Consider the following 22,169-nt stretch of genomic DNA (forward strand, 5'->3'; position numbering starts at 1 on the left):
ACTGATCTTTGTTATTATTATTAAAATACGTATGTGAATGTGTGGCCTGTGATGTTTAAAAAGTACAAGCAGAAAAAGAGTAAAAAAAATAATTAAAAAAAAAAAAAACACCCCAAAAAAACAAGCACTGCTGGAAATGATTTTGACACGTAAGAAATAATGAAAAGCATTTATCAAGCATAAATCCCAAACATGTGCCGTGCAAAGCTGCTAAAATGTGGCACTTTTTTTTTTCTCTTTTAATCAGTGAATGTAATCTGAAGCAGGAAGCACACATGCGCACGCACGCACACACACACAGAGAAAAAAAGAATGAAGTCATTCATGTTAAATGTTTACTGGCACATAGTGGCCTCCCATTAACCTCCAGTCTGCACTTTAATGTTTCCAACCATTTTTTTCAGTGAAGGTGAAAATTATAAATATTTCTGTCGTAGCGTTTTAAACATATTTTGAATTGTCAAAAAAGAAGAAGAGCCAATATGTTTGTCACACCTGAAATGATTGACAGCTCAGTCAACTTCTGTGTTTTATCAGTGTGTTTGGAATTTATTTTTATTAGTTAAGAAGCTGGCATCAGGTAATATAAATGCCAGGTCATCTTCCACACCGCTTATCCTGTACAGGGTTGTGGGGAGGTGCTGGAGCCTATCCCAGCTGACTATGGGCGTAAAGGCAGAGTACACCCTAAACTGGTCGCCAGCCAGTTGAAGGGCACACTCAGACACCGTCACTGAGCTGGAACCGATCTCACGCTGCCCGCACACAACTCAGGCGCGTGTACCACTACACTGTCAGCGACTTGTAATATAAATGCTTTACATTTTTTAAGATCAGAGTAAAAGTCAATGGCAAATGTTATAATTAAAAACATTTTGGAAGAAAAATATTGTGGTGTATTATTATCATTATAAGTATAATTATTTTAGAAATGTAAAAAGCTAAAAAAAAAGTCAAAAAATACTTAAAAAAACATTCAAGTAAATAAATACTACAAAGTAATAGATTTTAAATCAAGTATTTTAGTAAATAGACCATAAGGCAGTACACTTCAATCATTCAGTGTTGCTTCATTACAAATATTAAAAAGATAGTTTTTAAAAACTGTTTTTATTGTGCTGTGATGTTGTGTTATGTTAAGAATACACGTAAAATGTGATTTCTGCCAGTCAGTCAGCAAATGATGCAATTATCATTATTCAGTATCATGAAATAAAAATTTTAAAACTATCTTGTGATATACCACAATTATTTCCTGGGGGTGATTTTTTTTTTTGTCTTGGGGTATTCCACTAGTATTAAGAAGAAATGTGTAATTATATTAAGGGCTATATAAATAAATTTGACTTGACTTGATTATATTCAATTAACTAACAAAATACAATTGTATGGGGGCGATTACTATTTTTTTTTAATAATCTTTGTTTTATACTTATGACTTTTGCATCCCTCCTTCATATGAATCAATTGTGGTTTCACTTGTTACGCATATAATTTTGTTCAATTGTATTTTTATATCAATAAGTATTTCTTCTCCTGTTTTTATTTATTTTTTAATAATCAATTAAAAATAACCCACACGTAACCAATTAAATGCATTAAGACTCCTCATGCTCTTATTGTTTGGATGTATCAAAATCCGTGTGTGTGCGTGTATGCGTGTATGTGTGTGTCTTTTGTTATTTGTGGCCGTGTGTGTCAGCCATCTCTTAAACGTGTGAGCTCAGACTCCATAATTACCTTTCACATCAAGCCTTTTATGTCTGCTACATGCACTGTATATCTAGCGTCATATATAAGATAGACCCCACCTTCTTCTTCTTTGCCTGTCACACACAAACACACACACACACACACAGTGATGGTGGAACAGCTGGTAGCATTATTGACACACAGTGTGCTCGGAGGGGAGGAAGGGGGGACAAGAGGGAGAATCAAATGGGAGCGATGAATATGTGATTGGAAAGTGGGTGTGTGTATGTTTGTGTGCTTTATTAGAACACACACACACACTAAGAGTGTGCACACCCCCTTTTGGCGTGAATGCTGTCAGCAATGCAGGCTTGTCACATGTCAGCTCATCGCTTCCGAAGGAGCATGCACACGCACACGCATAAATGCCTGAACACACCCACACACACAGACACACACGCACGTTCACGCACGGCCATACATGGCGTGCACGTGCAAGCCGGGTTGAAAAGGTGCAATGTTTCCTGTGGTAATCAGTGTTGCTCCGAGTACAGAACACAGTGTGATGCAGGACTGTAGCTAAACTCCCCGTTAGTGTGTCTGTGCGTGCGTGCATGTATTGTCAAATGACGTGTTTGTTGAATGGTATTTGTGAAGAAAAACAATTAAATGGTGTTATATATAAAATAACATATACATTTTCCTCAATAAATTAGCAATAAGAAATTAGTATCCCCTTTAAAACCGCTGGTTTAAAAATAACCCATCTTGGGTGACTTTTAACCCAGCAGTTTAAAGGGTAATAATAGAAAAGAAGTCATTGTTGCTTTTTTAAAGTAAGATGAAATAAAGCCAAAGATCGCTTCTTTTCGTGATCATGTTTTGAAAATTAAGGAGGCTTTTTGTGTCTCATGTATATATTTTCAGTGAAACACAAAATTCAACAGTTCCCAATATTTGGACACAAATTCTTGTTTTTATGCATAACTTTTTTTTTTTCCTAATTTAATCTTCTTTCAACAAATTCGCTCTTCCTTTTCAAGTAATAATAATAATAATTTTGTATGTTTATTTTATTCATTTCTAGTTTCAAACGAAAACGGACAATCGATTTATTATCATTGTTAACCAGTAATATTACTGCCGCTTACTGAGCACTTAATTAAATGTAATTATCACTTTATTATATACAATAACCTAACATATTATTATTATTATTATTTATTTTTATTTTATTTTTTTTTACAGGAGGGCATTTTACTAAAATTTGTCGGTCGACCATTCGTCATCCGTCATTTTTTCAAGCTGAACCAAACTGTAATTGTCTGTCAGTCAGGCCGCCATGTTATTTTAACCATTCTTCGGTCAATAAACGTCAATGGTCTGCCAGTCCGTCATTTGTCCATCCAAAAAAAAAAGTCCAACAGATGAAAAATCCATCCATCCATCCGTCCATCCATCCATCCATTATCTGAAGTGATTTGATTAAAATGGTAAATGGAGTGAAATATGTACATCATAATGTGTCGGCTTGCTGCTCAAACAGCTTTACACTCACATACATTTGACATTTCACATAACCTACAATTATTTGCCAATCTATTGAACTGTTCAGTGGGAGCCTGCTACCACTTTAACTCGTAAAGGTTTTACTTCACTCACTACACTCCTTTTCATTTCCTCATTCCTTCAGTTCGCCCAGGCGAGTTTTGTCATAGCGTAGGTCAGCCGTCTGTCATAAAAAAAAAAACTGAGTCAGACAAGTCCATTCGGCACAGTATCACTGAAAAAAGGTTCTGTTGAATTTACTCAATTTTATTTTGTGAAGTGGTTGCACGAAATATAATCACCTGGATCCGGATACATTTAGTAAATGTATAGTCTACTTAAAGAACGTATCTTAATCCAGATGATTATATTACGTGCAACCACTTGATGAAATAAGTCAGTCAATTCAACACACCATTTTTTCAGTGTATATACAGTTATGTTGTCTGTCTACATGTTGCGCCACTGTTGGTCTTCAAATCGCAATTTCTTAAGGGTTATAATACTACAACACTGATGCTGTATAAATAAAGTAGTATTGTATTGCATTGTAATGTATTAAGCTAAGAGGACTTTCTTAAGGCAAAGCTATGTGATTGTTTTGTACTTCTCTTTGTTTGATGTTTAGTGTTACGTTAAACTTCAACTAGGAGGGGCAATAAATAGCTTCAAGCTTTTTTTTTTTTTTTTTTAAAGAATTGTTCACTATTCTACTAACCCGCTTGTGTTTTGTGTGTTGCCTAAATGTTCATTCGTTCTTGTCCAAACAAAAACCAAGCATGTTTTCGGACGTGTTGATAGACATGAGGAACACGTTCAAGCAGCAAGGTGGAAGAGGAAGTGGAAGCGTGAGCTGCTGCTGATGAGGCGCTGACAATTTGTCCAGCAGCAGCAGCAGCAGCAGCAGCAGCAGCAGCAGGAGCAGGCTGCGGCTAAGTGAGCCTCAACTGACCAGAAAGGATTGGCCGCTGTCTGTTAGCCACGTAATGGACTCGTCCGACTCGTCCAATTAGGAGGCGGCGAGATGGCGCACGCTTCATTACGGCCCCCAGACCCACGCCGCCACGTCACAAATGATTTCAAGCCAAATTAATGTTTTTATTGTCTCGTCTTAACACACGTACGCACGCGCACACACGTGCGGCATTCTCACATGTAACAGCTGAGCACCATCTAGAGGTGGGAGCGTGTCGCAGCGTTCCGGATCGAGTCCTCGTCAGTGTTTCGGGGAATTTGGGGTGGACAAGAATGGGAATTCTTTAAAGGCGGGACTATAGGGAGACGCTGTGATTGGATGGCTTGCTTGTGAGTGACAGCAAAGATGACAGGGAACAAGAAATCAAATACAACCACTAGGGAAGGTTTCAAGTTGAAGTGTGGATGTGTGTGCGTGTGCATGAAAGAGCGAGAAAGTGTGTGTGCTTATTGAGTCAAGGTGCATATTCTACATTATAAAAGCATTTTGTCCCATCACCAAACCAAAAATCATAAAATACATCAAAAAAATAAACATAAAGATCTCATCTCATTTTACTTCCAAATGGCCTGTAAGCTAACTTCCTATCTGCCATCTAGTGGAAGATCAACGAATTGTTCTGCTTGTCACTATACGTAGCTTCCACAGACGAATGACCCCAAACTTTATTTTCTGTAAATCAATGATCATTTTCACCCCAATGACGTGAGATTGTATCGTTGGCGGTGGTCGGGTATCGCTCAACGACGTCATCTTTGCGACAAAACATTCCTCACCATATTTGTCGTTTTGCGGACATATGAAAGTGACAAGAGATGTGAGCCTAACACCATTTCAGAAGGCACAGTTGTTCATGACAGCTGTCCCGTCGCTCTCTTATTGAGTTTGTGTGTCTCTCGCCCACTTTTTCTCTGGCAGGTGCAACAAAGCGGCCTTGTTGGATTTGTTGGACGTCGCGTACTCTTCTTGTTTTTTTTCTTCCCTTAAAGCAGCGCCAGGCGGTGTAATTTATTTGAAGCGTGCTTTCACATGACACGGGAGCGCCGCCACTATTGGGGAATCTCTCAATAAATCAATGTGACTTGAAACGCATTTCCCCGACGTTGATAACAAGTCGGACTAATCTCTTTGGAGAAGCTTTGAAGCCCAGCGAGCCGGCGTCCATCACCAAGGTTATTTTGTCAATGGCTGCTAATCCAGGTACGCTTTTCCCGCCTTTTACCACGCACGGTTCTCATGACTGAAGTCGGACGGCCTTGGGAAGAAAAAACAAAAAAAAGTACAACGGGAACAAAAGCAAAAGGTTATGGATCGGCGCGGCTAAAATGGGAGTTCAGGAAAAGGTTGCTCCTACTAAGCGCCTCAAAAGTCCAATCAGGATTTTTTTTTTTGTTTCTTCCCTTAAGCTGATGTCACAATCGATCACGTACTTAAGCCCCCTTTCCTTCTTTTTCCGCTTTATTAACGATTTTTGGTCATGTTTTAACATTTTCCATGTTCACGCGGGAAAAGTAATTAACTGAGTCGTAAAACTAAAAGCAAAACTACTCACTCTTGGGGGATGCATTGCTGAGGTCAGTCATAGTCTCACCTGTCTTGCAGTGTAATAAGAAGTAATCAGGAAACCAATACAGTATGATAACTTGATTGATTTTACATCCTACAACTGCCTTTGCTACACTTTTTAACCCAAACCCCCCTTCGACACTCCGTTAGGTTGCCCCACTGCCCCCCCCAACACCCCTCGGCCATTCCTGGTATCACACGCCCCCCAAGCGTACCCCACCAAACCAAAATCAAAGCTAAGCCTGTCCAGCACATTGATTTGACATCTTTTGCAATTCTACTTTGATGTTCATGATCACGCTCTTTTTTTTCACCTTCCTGCTCGTGTTTACGTCCAGCGTTGGCGTCCAAAACGTCGCCGCGACCACCCGGCCGCTATTGTTTGACACGCGCGTCCGCACACGTAAACATAAGTCAGAATCGAATTGTATCAAGAGCCGGGGGGGTATCACAACATTTCTTTTGTTTGCATTGCGGCAGGATGAAAGGGGAAGCAGAGTGCATTGTGGGAAATGCATGTGAGGAAGGCAGGGCGAGACGCACGCCACTTTTTCAAGGTCACTTGGCAAAGTCATTCAGGACACGGATCCCAGTGCAAGGACTGGAAGTTTGCTCTTTCAAATGGAACATATTCGTCTCCTAAGCTTCCTGAATTTAATTACAATCAATATTGAATAAGTTATTTGAGTTGCTTTCTTTTCTCACTGAAATTCTTTTTATCCACCAGACAGCATTATAACATTATTGTCTTTGAATTTTACTGCCGCAAATATTTTGTCCTGGCTTCTTTCATTTGATTAAAACATGATTGGTGCTTATTTTAATCAAAGGCATAAAAATTGAGTACAAGCTAAGAATAGAATAATAATAATAAAATAGCCAGACACCAGGGTTGCAGCTACATGGCGGCCACTGTCTGGCTACCCCTTGGCCACCTCACATCTAAGGGAAAAATCACAGTTCATATTAAATACATTTTTAAAGAACACATTTACTATTAACCTGAACGCAAACCCTAAAAGCGGAAAGAAGACCCCAAAATATTTTTTTCAAGAACATATTCTATGATGGCCCACTAGTTGAAACAAGGCATTCTGATAAATATTGCGTTTGTGGAATAAGAGTTAATCCACTCGTTTTTAGCCATCTCTGGGGGCGGCCATTTTGTCACTTCTGTCGACTGAAAATGACATCACAACTACTCAGGGCTCAGGCAACGACCAATCACAGCTCACCTGTTTTCATGATTGGTCGTTATCTGAGCCCTGAGCAACTGTGATGTCATTTTCAGTCGACAGAAGTGGCAAAATGGCCGCCCCCAGAGATGGCTAAAAACTAGCGTATTTTGCTGCTTTACTCATATTCCACCAACTCAATATTGATCAGAATGCTGTGTTTCAACTAGTGGGCTTTTTGGGAACATATTTTTGAAAGAAATTTGGGTTGACTTGAAAAAACCATTTGATTCTTACAGTCAGTGTCAAGCAAAATCATTACTTTTGCACTATAGCAACAATACCAACATGGCTGGGAAGTCATTGTTTATCATAGAATCCACGGTCATGGTTTCATGAAATACAATGCACACAAATGCCAATCTTGTCCAACACGTTTCATAATACAAGCAGGAACAACCCTGAGTAGAAAGCAATATTTACAAAAATACAAAAAAAAAACAATGGTGTTGGCTATCGGTGACAATTGATCACTGATTGGCTGTTAGCTAGCAAATCAGTACATTACATAAAAGTAGAATATGAGACAGTACACGAAAGCAAATGAACAGATGATAAAATGGCATATCTAATAAATGAAGCTCTGCAAAAATGTTGCTTTTTACTTTGACTTCTCCTTGTATTATGTGTGTTGAGCAAGTTTCTCGACGTGTGCATTTAATTTCATGAAACCTTGATCGTGGATGGTATGATAAACAATGACTTCTCTGCCTCAGTGGGAGTTAAAAGAATATGAGTGTACATGTGCATGTGCTAATGGCTATTTCTCAGTGAAATGTGAAGCATTTCTGGCTTATGTATTCTCTTATAATACACATTTCAATTTGGCCCAGTTCCTTTCCATCATGTTTTGTTATTATTTATTTATGTAGGCAAAATATCCTACATATGCAAAAATGTAATTCATAAAACATGTTGCATATCATTTATTCGGGTACATGACAATGAGGACATTTTGGTATTATAAATGTGAAAACTATTATTTTAGATTTTTTTTTCTCTTCGAAACAATTATTACCTTTTGAATGATGATTTTGAATCATATCAGTAAAATTAATTGATTTTTAAAAATGAAATTCTGTGGTGTATGTCTTTACGGTTATTGATCAAATTATGTGAAAATGGCCCATATGCCTTTTTCTTTATTCATTTGTGTTCTTTTATCTCAGTGGAGGTTCAACTTTGAGTTTTCGGGTCCACTGAGGTTCAGACAAAACGATGAAGAAGAAGCGTTTGGATGGGCAAAGGAAGCCGTGCACGAGGGACAGGGAGGACTTGTGTGATCTTGGAAAGGTTTGCTATATCCTAATTATCCTGTTAAGTAAGAGCGGCGCACCCCCCACCCGTGGCCCACTCGGGGGGATTGCTCTTAAATGGAAGATTTGCGAGGCGAACGGGTCAGAGCGAGAACTGCGGGAAATCCTGTTTACATTTACATAATCATATCGCAGCGCTCGTCTTTGCTTGTTGTGAGCAGGAAGAAGCTCATGATGAAGGGGCTTGTAAATGGGGGGGGGGGGGTTTGCAAGGGTGTCTGTCTTGTGTCCTCCTTCTTCTTGTCTTAAATGTGATGCCAGCAGTGGCATCGCTGCTGCCTGGTCTTCTTTTGAAATGGAGTGCCAGAACCTCCCAGCGCCTCTTCACGTCGTCCCGCCTCGTCGTGTAGCTTGGCTGGCTAGGACCCGGCGCACCCCCCTCCACACACCTCCCAACCAACCCGTACATCGTATACCCCTACCCCCTGCCTGCACCGACTTAGTCTTTAACCTTGAACCTGACGTGCTCATTTTCATAAACATTTGAAGTCAACAAGAAACTTGGAACGCATGCTTTGACATCCTAAAGCTAAAACGGATGTCACTGATCATCAAAGGGAAATACTAACCACCTCAGATTTTAATCACAGTTTATCAATAAAGCCTTTCCTTCCTGATCAGAATATTTCAACTGCAGGTTGTATTCAAGCATGTGAAGGCATAACCTCCTTGGTGGAGGTATTAAGACAGCAGTAAATTTGTTATAGGTTGGTTTCTTATTACTGACTCTACTTCATTAAAGACAAACGTGTGGTTGACTTTACGGTGGATGATTGATGGCTCCCATGAAAATAAAAATGTGAGAAGAATGTCCTGGAAGCTGAAAGAAAACACAAAGAAAAGAGAAAAGAAAAGAAAGAAAATAGACAACCAAAAAAAGGAATCAGGTGTGAAGGAGATGAGAAGGTTTATTTGCTGAAAGTGAAGCTGCAGAGTTCGTTTGGAGGTCACAGACGGCGGAGACGAGAGTCTGCCGAGTCTGGATTTTTTTGGGGGTTTTTTTTGTTTTCCTATTGGAGAGAGCAGGATGAAGTCAACATTTTGGACTTTGTTTTCTCTGCTGACTTCCTTCAAACTGGATTGTTTCGGGCGGCAACGTTCCCACGTTAGGATGAATAATAATACTGTAATGCATCAAATTTATACGGCGCTTTTTGGGACAACCGGACACTTAAAGCGCTCACAATGGATACATTATTCATGCGTTCACACATTCACACTCTGGTGGTGGTAAACTACGTATGTAGCTACAGCTGCCCTGGGGCAGGCTGACGGAGGCATGGCTGCCAATGTGCGCCTACCTCCACCAAACATCCACACACAGCAGTGTGTGACTGGCACTGGTGGGTGAAGTGTCTTGCCAAAGACACGACAACACGTGACTCAGACAGGGCGGGTTTCGAACACCCGACCCTCCGGTTGATGGACAATGCGCTTTACCTCCTGAGCCACAGCCGCCCCGGATGGACATGGATCACATGAGCTTGAAATTGAAGATGCCAGCTGGCTCCAGGACGAGAAGATCATGTTGAGAGTCCATAAAGATCACCTTTCAACAAAGTAGTTTCTCCACTTCCATCAAATTCGCATCCTGCACATCGTACGTGAATGTTTTTCCTCTGGTCAATCAACCTTGGAAGTCAGAAACTTTGAGTTTCCGCATGCAGACAAGACTAAAAGTTGATTCTCAGATGGAACCAAATGTAAGAAATGCTGATGAATAAGTTGTAAGTGCTGGCGGGCGTGTCATTCATTAGCGCGTCCAACTTCTCTCCGAATCTCCTCGGAGGTCAGCCTGGCTGCTGGAGGTGAAGGAGTGAGCGCTCCTGTCAAAACTCTCCTTCGCCTTGACGAGCAGAAGCTCGCGGCCTTTTATTCATTTCCCTCCTGTCGGAAGTAAACATTCCACAGTATAGCAATATTAACAGAGTGGCAAGAATGAGGCGAGCCCTTTAGCGACACCTTCTGTTGGTGTTCACATGCACTCTCAAAGGTTTTTAGCGGTAGTTGTGCTTGTGGTGTTAAGCAGGCCAAGGTAGGGTTGTCCCATATAACGTGCGTGCGTGGTGCCCTATATAGTCTTGGCCCATTTGATGCTGAGCTTAGTAGGGTTGGGCTATGTCTGAAAAACGGTCACAATCTAAGTAATTCATATCAGTCAATATTGATAGTTATTGATTTTGTTTTCAATCTATTGTAAAAAAATAAATAACAGTTAACTGTTTTTGTGTTCATCCTTATGCAGCGTAATCTGTCGTTTCTCCTCCACCAGTGTATTGTAAATGCTTCTTTTCATCAGGTGCTACCCCAAAGCGGTGTTGTTGATACACATACATTAGCCTTCATTCAATGTTCATACAATGGAAGTGAACTAATACTCTCTTGCAGTGCATACATTATCGTTGACCAACCGTTTTAGGACTATTCTATCATTTTAGCGGACTCATTATTGCCATAGTTTTACTTGCTTGAGTTGAACTTGAGTGCTATGCAGAGAGTCACCATATGGCATATGGATAACTGAGCTAGCATGTCAAAGACAGGGAACTCCTTTACTTGTACACCACGTCTCCATCCGGAGGGGTTTAATCGGGTTATCATGCATAATTTTATTGTAAGAGTTGTACTCAGCAGACTGGTCATTTATTTGAACGAAGTTACGCCGCTCTCTGCGTGTGTGGCGCACGTCCACCGGGCCCGAACGCATGCTGCGTTGAATTAGCTGCTTCTTCCTCGTTGGTTTAACCCATTAAGGACGGGAGCGCATAACCGCGTTTCTACCACTAGAGCCGGGAGCACTGTTGCGTCATTTCGTATATTCAACAAAGTCATTGTTTTTCCAAAATGAGCAACATCCCTAAAGTGAAACGTCACGTCAAGGAGACGACGGCAGTGCGCAACATAGAAAGTGTACAAAGCCGGTCAGAAATCGACTCGGAAAGCAATCTTTTAAACTTATCTGAGGCAATGAATGTGTTTGATGACTTGGAGGAAGAGGAGGTTGTTTGCATGATGTATGTTGGACCATACATGTACGAGCCAAATGCTCAGGCGAGAAAAGTGTTCTGCCGGAACGACCGCTGTTCTGAAATTCCTTCCTACCCATCGAGACGTCCTACCAATGCTGAGTGTGCTTGCGCACGCATGCTCACGACGCCGATGGTGAGGTGGGGTTAGGTTGAGTTTAGGGTCAGGCCTAATCAGCCTCTGGTAGGAAGTTTCTGGTTAGGGTTAGGGTTTAGTTATATTTTTCGGACAGACGCCCATTTTTGGGACGGAAAACTACAAAGTTTTCCTAAAAATTCCCAAATAAGTTTCAATATGCATGCCACCTTTGAACTTCCCAGGTGTCTTTGACAATGCCACGGATGTTGTTTTTTTATCGTAAGCTGTCAACTTTGCTGAATCACACAGTAATACGACAATCGTCCACTTCCTGTCCCCGCCGACACAAACGTTTGACTTCCTGCTTGGAAAAAAGGAGGTCGGATGCTCCCAATTTATTCGCGGGGTGAAAACGAGGTTGACGTCTAAGAAAATAAGTTTGCAACCTTGTTAGCGTGTAGCAGCGCGGGGGGGGCCGGGTTCGGGGGGCTTAGGGGGGGCCGAGGGTGGCGGGGGCTCGTCCTTAATGAGCTCGTTCTCCTCTTTTACACCAGAGCACAGTGTCATCGCCATTTAAAGCCGTGGCCTTTCTGCCTGCACATTCCTGCGCCATTATGTGACATTGTTGATGAATAAAAGGCTGTATTATGTTACGCCCCCCCCCCCCCCCCGCTACACCCCCACCCAGTAAAAGGGCAAAAGTGGACCACTTTTTATCTGCTGAACGAATCAATCAGGATTATGTCAGCGCAAAAGAATCACAGACAGTGTGTGTGTGCGTGTGTGTGTGTGAGAGAGAGAGAGAGAGAGAGAGAGAGGATGGGAAGCAGTGACAACGATGTCATCCTTTCTGTATTTATTGTTTTGTTTTAAATTTGGACAACTATTATGTGGTCTCGTGGTTTACACATCTGCCACGCAGCTCTATGGTTCAGCGTTCGAATCTGTGCTCCAGACTTCCTGTATGGCGTGCGAGTGTTTTTACTCCAACATTCCAAAAGTATGTTAATGTGGCGATGCGGTAAATGACGAGACGAGGAGACAAAGGCAAGTCGTGTTTCTACTCTCCGCACAAAACTGATTGTTTACACAGCAAGCAGCAAGCTACTCTCTTCAACCCTTTGAAGCCAGAAACATGTCAGCTCCCTCCCCTGCCCGAAAGGAACAGCTTCCTGGTGAACGTCTCTCCCTCGTGGGTCACCACATTAGCATGTTAGCTTTGTTGAAGACTCAAAATTGTGAAGGGGTGTTCATGTGTGCACGAATGCTTGTTTGTCCGTATGTGTCCTGACATCACCTGACAACTGGTAGCAAGGCAAAGCAAGGAAGTTTTATTTACTGTAGAAAGCGCATTTCATCCACAAGGTAATCAATGAAAGAAATCAAAAGTCGCTTGCTAAACTTGTTAAAAGAACGTGCAGTGCACGGAAAGTCCAGCATGTTCCCTCCATCTAGAAAATGGATGGCTGGATGTTTCTATATGTGACTACTATGTCTGTGTCTCCTTATAACCACCCCCCCCCCTTCATCTTTTGGAAGATTGCGAGGCCACTAATTATCATTTGAGCGCCGATGATTAGGAGATCAAACAGAGATCGAATGCCATTTCCGTCCATTAATACTCCGGCTTTAGAGTGGCTGTCATGGCCGTGACGCATCCCACACTCGGGAGGAGATGACAGCGAGGAGGGGGGGGTTCAGCGAGGAGGGGGCGGTGCGCGGTGGCTGAAAAGGGACAAGAGAGGAAATGTCATTCGGGGTGCAAAAGGTGAACATTTTTGAGTCATTTCGTGCTAAATTTGAGTTTGGATGGAAATAACAGTAAACAACTTTAATTACACATGCTTTTAATGGAAATAAAATGTCATTAAAAAAAGAGAAAATATTTCAAAATGTAAATAACATTAAAATGTAAGCGTGGAAATACCATCTCAAATGGAAATATGTCAATACAAATGTTGTCTAAATAAAAGTGAATAAAAGTAAATCACACTACTCCAGCTAGTCGGCAATTTCAATTCTTGGAAATTAAATGAATTCTAAAGCGAAAGAAGATGCTGCCTGTCAACTAATACGTACTTTCTGTCGACTGAAAATGACATCACAGTTGCTCAGTGCTGAGGTAACGCATGGCTCACTTGTTTTCTGAAGCTGAGCCATGATCGGCCTGAGCCCTTAGCAACTGTGATGTCATTTTCAGTCGACAGAAAGTGGCAAAATGGCCACCCCTGAGATGGACAAAAACAAGTGGATTTTACTGCTTTAACTGATATTCCACAAACGCAATACTAATCAGAATGAAGTGGGGCTGCATAGAACATATTACTATAATGAAAAACTTTGGGTTGACTTCCCTCTTAAGTACAGCTGAACTGTGATTAACAAATAAAATGAACTGGATGTTTCTTTGTTTCGTTTTTTTAAAGTTTAAGTCACATTAGTCACATGCAGTTTGTAGATTTAATTCAGCGATTTATTCACATACCACTAGAGGGAGCCCGTGTTCCTTCAGCGGTACTCAGTAATTACTCTACTAGTGGTATCGGTGCTTGGCATCGATGAGTACTCGAGTGAATACTCCCACTGGTATTGGTCTGAAAAACAAGTGGTATTAAACATGAATTCATATACAAACTTGTTTGATTCTTGTTTGAACCCAATTTGTATTTTCCAGTGTAGCTTCCTCCGTGTTTGTTTTTTGCATCCTTTTCTCATCATATCAAAGCGTTTCCTGTTGGTCTCGTCAGATCGCCTCCTTGTGGCGACGCGGCAGCATCCAGCCGTCATCGGCTCGTGAGCGATGACCTCGCCGCCGTTGCCATTAACGACCTCGCCGCTCCCAGCTCCATTTTCCCCTCTCATCAAAAACATTAAGAAGGGAGAAGAAAGAAAAAAAAAACATTTCTTCCCGTCTGCGGCAGTCATTTCCAGCCGCATTGTATTTATGCACTGCAGGAAAAAAAAAGGTAATAGATCAAGCACATTCCATTATTCTCTTATAAGATCATTAGCAAATATAATTAGATATGAAAGAAAGTAATTTGGAGAGGCGAGCGGAGGAAAGCGCTATCAGGCACACAAGACAGATTGTAGCATCGCAGTGTTTGGGCTTAAATTGCTCAGCGGAGCTTTTATCTCCACGCCAATCTTTCAGCCTCAGAAATAGTTTGAGAGGCGCCGCGCACCGCCGACCAGAACAAACGTGCACTTCACTCACTCGCTTATTTTATTTAAAAAAAAAAAAAAGGACTCTCATTAAAGGCTTGACATTGCTTCTTTTCTTCATTGTTATTCTCCTTAGGCCAAATACATTTGGAGGGCTTTCCCACACTCGCATACTTCGCAAATTTGCCTCAGCATCGCCCATGGAATGTTTGTAAAATTCAGGCCCGAAGGCCCGTTCCACTCAGTAGTGCAAAATTTGGGAGACATATCATGCGGAGAGCCACAAAAAAACGTCTCAAGAGGCCAGGCCCAAAAAGACACAGAAAGTCATAGCCGCCGTTTCAAGGGGTGCGAACGCTTTCTCGAGATTGTGTTCAATTTGCAGTTCAAATTGAAACGCCAGATACCAGACAGACGGATGACACGAAATTGTGAAAGTTTTTAGTTGGCATCAGCCACTTTTTTTCAAGGGCCAAATACATAATGATTTCTGGGTAATGGGCTACCGAGTCTAAAAATGACATCCGTTTCTTTGAATCGGTTCTAGTTTTTGAGATATCGCTATTTTTGACAATTAATTGATTAATTCATATCAAAAATCCTCATCGGCAATTGTACAATAAAAGTGAAACAAGCCTGGTAATGCAGAGTTCGCATGGTGATTACGCGGAATTTTTCTGACTTCTCGGGAGTTTGTTGGATTTTGAGATGATTGTGCCATCTCCTGTCAGAAATGTACTCATGCTCCAAATTGTGTTTCTGTTCTAAAAAATACATTTTAAAAAAACGTGAACAATTTTTGATTCTGCTTTTTAGGTTATTTTCTGCCACTTTAATAAACACAACAAGCACCCAAATGGACTTTTGATGTGTGTGCCGCGCACCCCCTCCACTGCAGGGTATGTTTGTCTAATAGGACGTGAGCCCAAAAGGAGAGTCAACAATCCTTCCGCCGCAAATGTTCTTTTCCCGCCGCTTGTTCTTCCTCCTCAGAGCGCTTTGAGGGATCGGGAGGGAGAATGTGGATTTTTCTCCTCTTTTGTGCGAATCACAGACAGCGACAAGCCCATCTATAAACATCCTGTATTCATTAAAACCATCTAAAAATACGCTTGTTTTTTTGGGGAGGAGAGCGTAGGGTACACTCACTTCCTCGATTCTCTTCGTTGCGTTCATATTTACATATTTATGATTGTCATATCAAGTGGCTTGAGCTTGAAGCAGAGCAAAATAACAACCTTTGCCTTCAGTGCGACTTCAGGAAGTAGACAGAACCCACTGCTGATACAGCAGTGCCCCGCTTCATCACACAAACCTCCCCAATTTCTTTTTTTTTATTCGAAACAAAACTTACTGTGGCCTCCACTGAAAGTGAACAGAATTGTTTTCAACCATTTATTGGATGCTTAGTCACATTTCTGAATTAGACTTGTGAAAAAAAATGTTTTGTACAATGGTGATAAATGCAACATTACATACACAAGTATTTGTCATGTTTTGAAAAATCAGCCCCTGCTGCCAGTTTAAGTTAGTCACATGAACTGTGGTTGGCATGTCCATCATGAGATGACCCACAAAAGAGTTCCAAGACGCCATGTCTCAAATGACACATTTTTCGTTTGAAGGTGCCATTTTAGGCACATTTTGGTCCTTTCTAGGCCTCATTCAGAAGATGAACTTCTGTTCAATTGTGATCGCATTTGAACCACATACTGTATGCTAAACAGATGGCCAACACTGAATTGTGGGTAACTTGAATTTCTGTCATTGTGTTTTGACACAGCATTTTGTTTGATGATTTCTGTGAAACACAAAACCTGACCAAATGGATGCAGTACAAACAGAAAAGCTCATATAATTTGTTGGTTTGTTGCATCATATTTTTCCATACATTCGATCCCTTGGAGGACTCCATAAAAAACTGAAACATTTCCTCATGTACAGTAAACCAACAAAACTATTTTTGTAGCAGCAGAGGGAAAAGGAATGAACAAAAACCAGTGTATAAATGTATGCACATGCATACACACATTTAGAATTGATCATCGGTTTAGATGGAAAAATGGTTGTCATTTTTGTGAAATCACCATTGTATGTGTCATCAGGATTGTCAACTGCGCTCATTGTAATTCAAACGTTAGACATTTGGCTGTTAACATGAAAGTGAACGTCTCCATATGCCTTTGAAATTACGTTCGCTGAAGCCATCCTAAACGGGATGGATCCATTGGTTGTTTTTTAGCAGAAATGATGACGATGTGCTGTTGATGCATCTGCTCTTGCTGCCGTCGCTCGGATGGCGAGGCCTCATTCCCACCTGCTGCCGCCGCCGCCTTTCCGTTTACCCGTCCTGTTAAGCGTGACGTGCGCATTACGCCTGAGATGCGTACCGGGAGCTGTGCGGCCTTGGCCATATGCTGCTGCATTTTTTTCTTCTTTTTTGCTTCTTCTTCTTCCGAGGCCTAGTTCTCTGCAGAAAAAGGCCCGTGCTGTACCACCAACCACCACATGAGGGCACACTTGGGACACAATTGGGAGATATTTTGTAAAGCATCACTTGGGTTAAGCAGTAATGTCTGATTGATATTGCCTGTGAAATTATTGTCTTGAATATTTTCAAGTGGTGAGTCTAGAATGAAATCTATTTCACACAACTTTTGTGATTGTATCCAGTAAGTCAAGTGATGAAGAGTTAGAGTTTCATTTGGCCAAAAGTGGCCACGATGGAGCAAGGTTTGATATAAATAGAATACTATTACTATTACTATTACTATTACTATTACTATTACTATTACTCTGTAATACTATTACAGAGCTGTAAATGACAAACGGACAAAAAAAGCTACACCTTTGGGAACTTTCATCACATTTGCATTAACATAGCTGAAATGTTTTGATGGCGACAACAAAAGCCAGGTCGACACAAATGGCCCGTTTAATATTATTCTAAGCCACTGTCATATGATGCATAGCCTAAACATTAACACTGAGATTGAACAGTTATTAGCAATAAAATGCAAGTGTTTGGCTAGTGTACTACCGCATATGCTAAGACAAAACAAAAAAGCTTGGGAATTCTCCCCAGGATAAACATGCCAAATGTATATGTTTGTGTGTTTATTTGTATGTGATGCATGCATATGCCACCTGAATGGGAAAATGTATGGGGCGGGCGTTAAATACATTTTAAAATCGTCGGCAAGGAAAGTTACGTTAAATGTATAAAGTTGGCTGGAAGAACGCGCGCGTGGTTCTCTGCAGTTGTTCGGGGAGACGCTTAAATAACGTTCCAGGTGGCTCACTTAATGAAGAGTGAAAATCAAATATGGAGTCAAATCTGGATCTCGTTAACGCACGTTTCCGCGCTGGGAAATCTAAAGCAATACTCTTTTTTGTGGTGGGGTAAGGAAACTTTTTGCTTTGTGTATTGTGACTTGGGGATTGAAATGTATCCTTGTCATCTCCACAAATATGAAATGCTCTTGCTGAGGTTGGTCGCGTTGGGCTTGACTGGCTGTGTTGCACTGCCACCTGCTGGTCACTTTGCTCATTAACACCTGTTCTGCAAATGGAACAAATTGGTCATCTAACAACAGCACGGGTGTCAAAGTCCGGTCTGATGAGTGCCCAAGCTTACTGATGAGCTGATCATTTGAATCAGGTGTGTTGGAGGAGAGAAAAATGTAAAACAGGCTGGATAGGGGCTCTTGAGGACCGGACTTGAGCACCCCTGACTAACAGCAGCACTCATCTTAGAAAATGTTGTTTCTTCACTTGGATTCAAAAAGACATGATGCATAATTCAGATACTCCTATCAAACCCTAACCCTAATTTTAAACCATAACCCTGCCTTGAAGCCCTACTTGGAAACCCTAACGTTTGTTTGAAAGCAGGACTCTGGCTTGGAACCAGGGGCGGAGCCATGGGAGGGCTTTGGTGTGCACAGGCCCACCCAGATTGACAGACTGCCCACCCATTGAGATTCATGAAAAAAATATATACTTTTCAATTTTTAGTTAATTGTCATTAAATTAGTTTTTAATTTGTATTTTGTTGGGGTTTTTTTTCAATTTTATTGAATATCAAGAATGGCATAATTGTGGTTGTCCAAGATCTGAACTTCATTTATTCAGTTTATGATTTTATTTGAATATACAATGTGTTGGGACAGGAGGATTGTGCTTAGTGAGAGAAATATTCAGGCCCGCCCTGATTTTTCCAGGCCTTCCATTACCCACGTTCTCCGCCACTGCTTGGAACCCTACCTGGCCTAACTTGAAGCTCCGTCCCTGTCTTGAAGCCCTAGTTTCGAGCCATAACTATGGCTTGAAACCTTAACTCTAACCTTAAACTTAATTTGAAAGCCTAACCCTAGTTCAAAACCATAACTCTGATTTGGAACCCTAACCCTGGTTTTAAAACCTACCTTGAAGCGCAAACCCTGTCTTGAACCCTACTTTGAAACCCTAACACTGGCATGGAATCCCCCCCCCCCCCTTGTTCTTAAACCCAAACCAAAAGTCCTAGCTTGACACCCTAACACCTATTTGAAACCCTACTTTAGAACCCTAGCCAAAGCTTTGAAACCCTTAGTGAAAGCGCCGTCTGAAACATGAGTCTGTTTTGAAACCCTAATTTGAAAGTGAGCCTTGTTTGAACCCTAACTGAGCTTCCTGTGTTTCGTTGGGTCCTAGTGCCCACATGGATGTCGGAGGAGGAGCAGCCAATGACCCTTGACCCTGCTCTGACCCTGGACCAGGACCACCTCAACAGCGACCTTGACGAGCTGGGCGACCTCAGTCACAACGAGCAAGACTAACACCCAACATAATGAAGAAGAAAAACTTTATTTAAACACACACACACACACATACACGCACACATGCATACACGCAAGCATCAAGGGACTCTCTGGAAGGCGGACCTAAAAAAGAGAAAAGAAACTTTTGTTTTGAAACTACCTGTGTGATGGCGAGCACTTCCTGTCCTCTTTTAGGCCTTCCCCCAGCCAGCCAGACAACTTTTTTGTTCCTTCTTTCCTGTATTCCACCACCAAGACTTGCTATACATATAAATATATCGTACCCGGAATGTATCTTATGTAGAATAGCCACGTTAGCGTGCCAGCTAACTGTTAGCGACGTAGGGACGTTTCCAGGCCGCCGTTAAACGGGGGAAAAAAACAACACAAAAAATAAGCAGAGGAGGACTTTTAATGCGTGTATTGTTGGTTCTTTCCAATTTCAACTAAGAATCAAAAAGTGACTGATTATTTTGTTGCTTAACTTTTTTTCTAACAACAAAAAATGAAATTTTTCTTTTTTTTTTTTATTTTAGATTTCAATTTTTGGCTTAGTGCTCACTTGTGGTTAAAAGTAAAAGCTTCACAGAATGGAATGCTTTGTTAAATGTGTACTTGGAAAACCTTGCAGATGTTTTCACTTCTCTAGTTTTCCTCCTTAAAGGCAAAAATGATCTCTGTGCCCCCACTAGTCAAAACACGCTCTTCGGAACAATATTCTTCAAATTTAATTACAGAGCACATTAAAAACAACCACAGCTGCATACTAAGTGCTGTACATAAAGTAAAAAACAAAGACAGTTAAAACAATAAATTATTAACAATAACATAAAAACAGTAAACACAATAAAACATGAAAACAATGCTGAGTCAAAACTTGTTGGATAAGTCGATCCATTTCCATTCATCTCAGGCGGCCGCCATTTTGTCCTCTCTTTCCTTCTGAAAACAGATGAGCCGGGACATTCGCAATGCAAGCCTGAAGGCTCTTTGCTGTCAGTTTCAGTCGACAGCAGAGGGAGCTACAGGACTAAATGGATGGCAAACTTTATTGACCTTTTCTTTTGTCATATTGAGGTCTGTATTCTTGCAAAAAGTTGCCTTTTGTAGAGGAAGAAAAAGTTGCAGTGCTACTGGAATAAGGACAACAAACTGCAGTCTTAAAGGGTCAACCCCAAAACTTTCTTTACAATTACAGTATATGTTGAATGTGCCCCTACTAGTCTAAAGATGGCATTCCAATTAATATTGTGTTTGTGGAATATGAGTTAAGCAGCAAAATCCCCCCGTTTTTATCCATCTCAGGGGGCGGACATTTTGCCGCTTTCTGTTAACTGAAAATGATATCACCGTCGCTCAGAGCTCAGGTAACAACCAATCGCGGCTCACCTGTTTTCTGAAGCTGATTGTGATGTCATTTTCAGTCGACGCCAAGAGGCAAAACGGCCGGCTGAATGAGACGAGTGGATTTTGCTGCTTATCTCATCTTCCACAAAGGCAATATTAATCAGAATGACATGTTTGCATTAGTGGAGGCGCATAGAACATATGATTGTAAAGAACATTTTTGGGTTGACTTCCACTTTAACAAGAACAAAGACATTTTGTCAGAATGAAAATTTGCAATCTTACGAGAGTAAAGTTAATAAAGTGAAGTTGTATTTTCACAAGATTAGGTTGTAATATTGCAGTGTTAAAGTCAAAGTTAAATGAGGGAAGAAAGTGAACTTCCAAACTGCCACTAAGTCAAATCATTTCTTTGGAGCACTCTTCGCATCTGCCAAGGAGCTACTGCATGTTGACGTGAATTGAGGAAGTTCATGTAGTACTTTGACGCCATCTTGTGTTTTTCCCTTTTTGATCTGAGCAGCCTAAAATTGAAATGTGAAAAATCTTCTTTTTTTTTTTTTGGTAATTTGTATGTTAGATTTTTTAATGAATAATAATAACAACAAAAGAATCAGTCCCTTTTGAGTTGTTGTTTTTTGGGGAGGAAAGAAGCGATGACTCACTGCTGATTTGAACGATGTGTTTGATGATTGTGAACAAGGAGCACTTGAACTGCCCCAAGATGTACTTTGACCCCCAAAGCCCCTCAGCCCACATAGCGGCATACCTCCACCACCAACACCCCCCACCCCCCATCACCCTTTTTTGGGGTCTTTCTCTGTGTACATAAAGAGATTTAGGAAGACGTTCCCAAGGAGCGTCGTAAAAGAAAAGAAAAAAAGGGGCGTTTATCAAGCCTATGTTCTTCTCGGGAAGAATTAAAAGAAGAAAAAAAAAGGGGTTTTGTAAAATACTGCCAGCCGTCGTTGTTGCACAGTGTTGCTGAATACTACTGATGAGGAGGACGACGACGATGATGATGATGATGTATTTACTTACTACGTGAGAAGAAAAACAAAACAAAAAAAAAAGAAACTGGAAAAAGCGGACATGTTGTGTATAGCCTTAGCGTGGACAGAGCTGCGTAGCTGTGCTAGACTCGACTCCAGGACGTACGCTTTGCTTTCATTTCTCTCAGTTTGTCATTTTTGCTTGATATGTATATATATATATATATATATATATATATATATATATATATATATATATATATATATATATATATATATATATATATATATATATATATATATATATATATACATACACACACATACACACACTAGGGCTGCACAATATTGGAAAAAGATGCGATATGCGATACGGGTGTCGAATATTGCAATATTGATAGTGTGGTATTTAATAAGTACCTAAA

At 40.9% G+C, this 22,169-nt stretch overlaps 1 protein-coding gene across 4 annotated transcripts in view; it reads left to right on the forward strand.

Annotated features, from left to right (window-relative positions):
- Positions 1-21,958, forward strand: part of znf536 (zinc finger protein 536) — a 240,464-nt gene extending 218,506 nt beyond the window's left edge. For all 4 annotated transcript variants that reach the window (XM_086026490.1, XM_086026489.1, XM_086026486.1 and 1 more), the window contains one exon: positions 19,299-21,958. In XM_086026490.1, the coding sequence (XP_085882616.1) occupies positions 19,299-19,423 (125 nt within the window). In that variant the 3' untranslated portion in view covers positions 19,424-21,958. The remainder of the gene's footprint in view (positions 1-19,298) is intronic.
- Positions 21,959-22,169: the final 211 nt, after the last annotated feature.

Source organism: Filicampus tigris, chromosome 3, assembly GCF_054856515.1.
Source record: "Filicampus tigris isolate MCC_2025a chromosome 3, RoL_Ftig_1.0, whole genome shotgun sequence".
Taxonomy (NCBI): Eukaryota; Metazoa; Chordata; class Actinopteri; order Syngnathiformes; family Syngnathidae; genus Filicampus; species Filicampus tigris.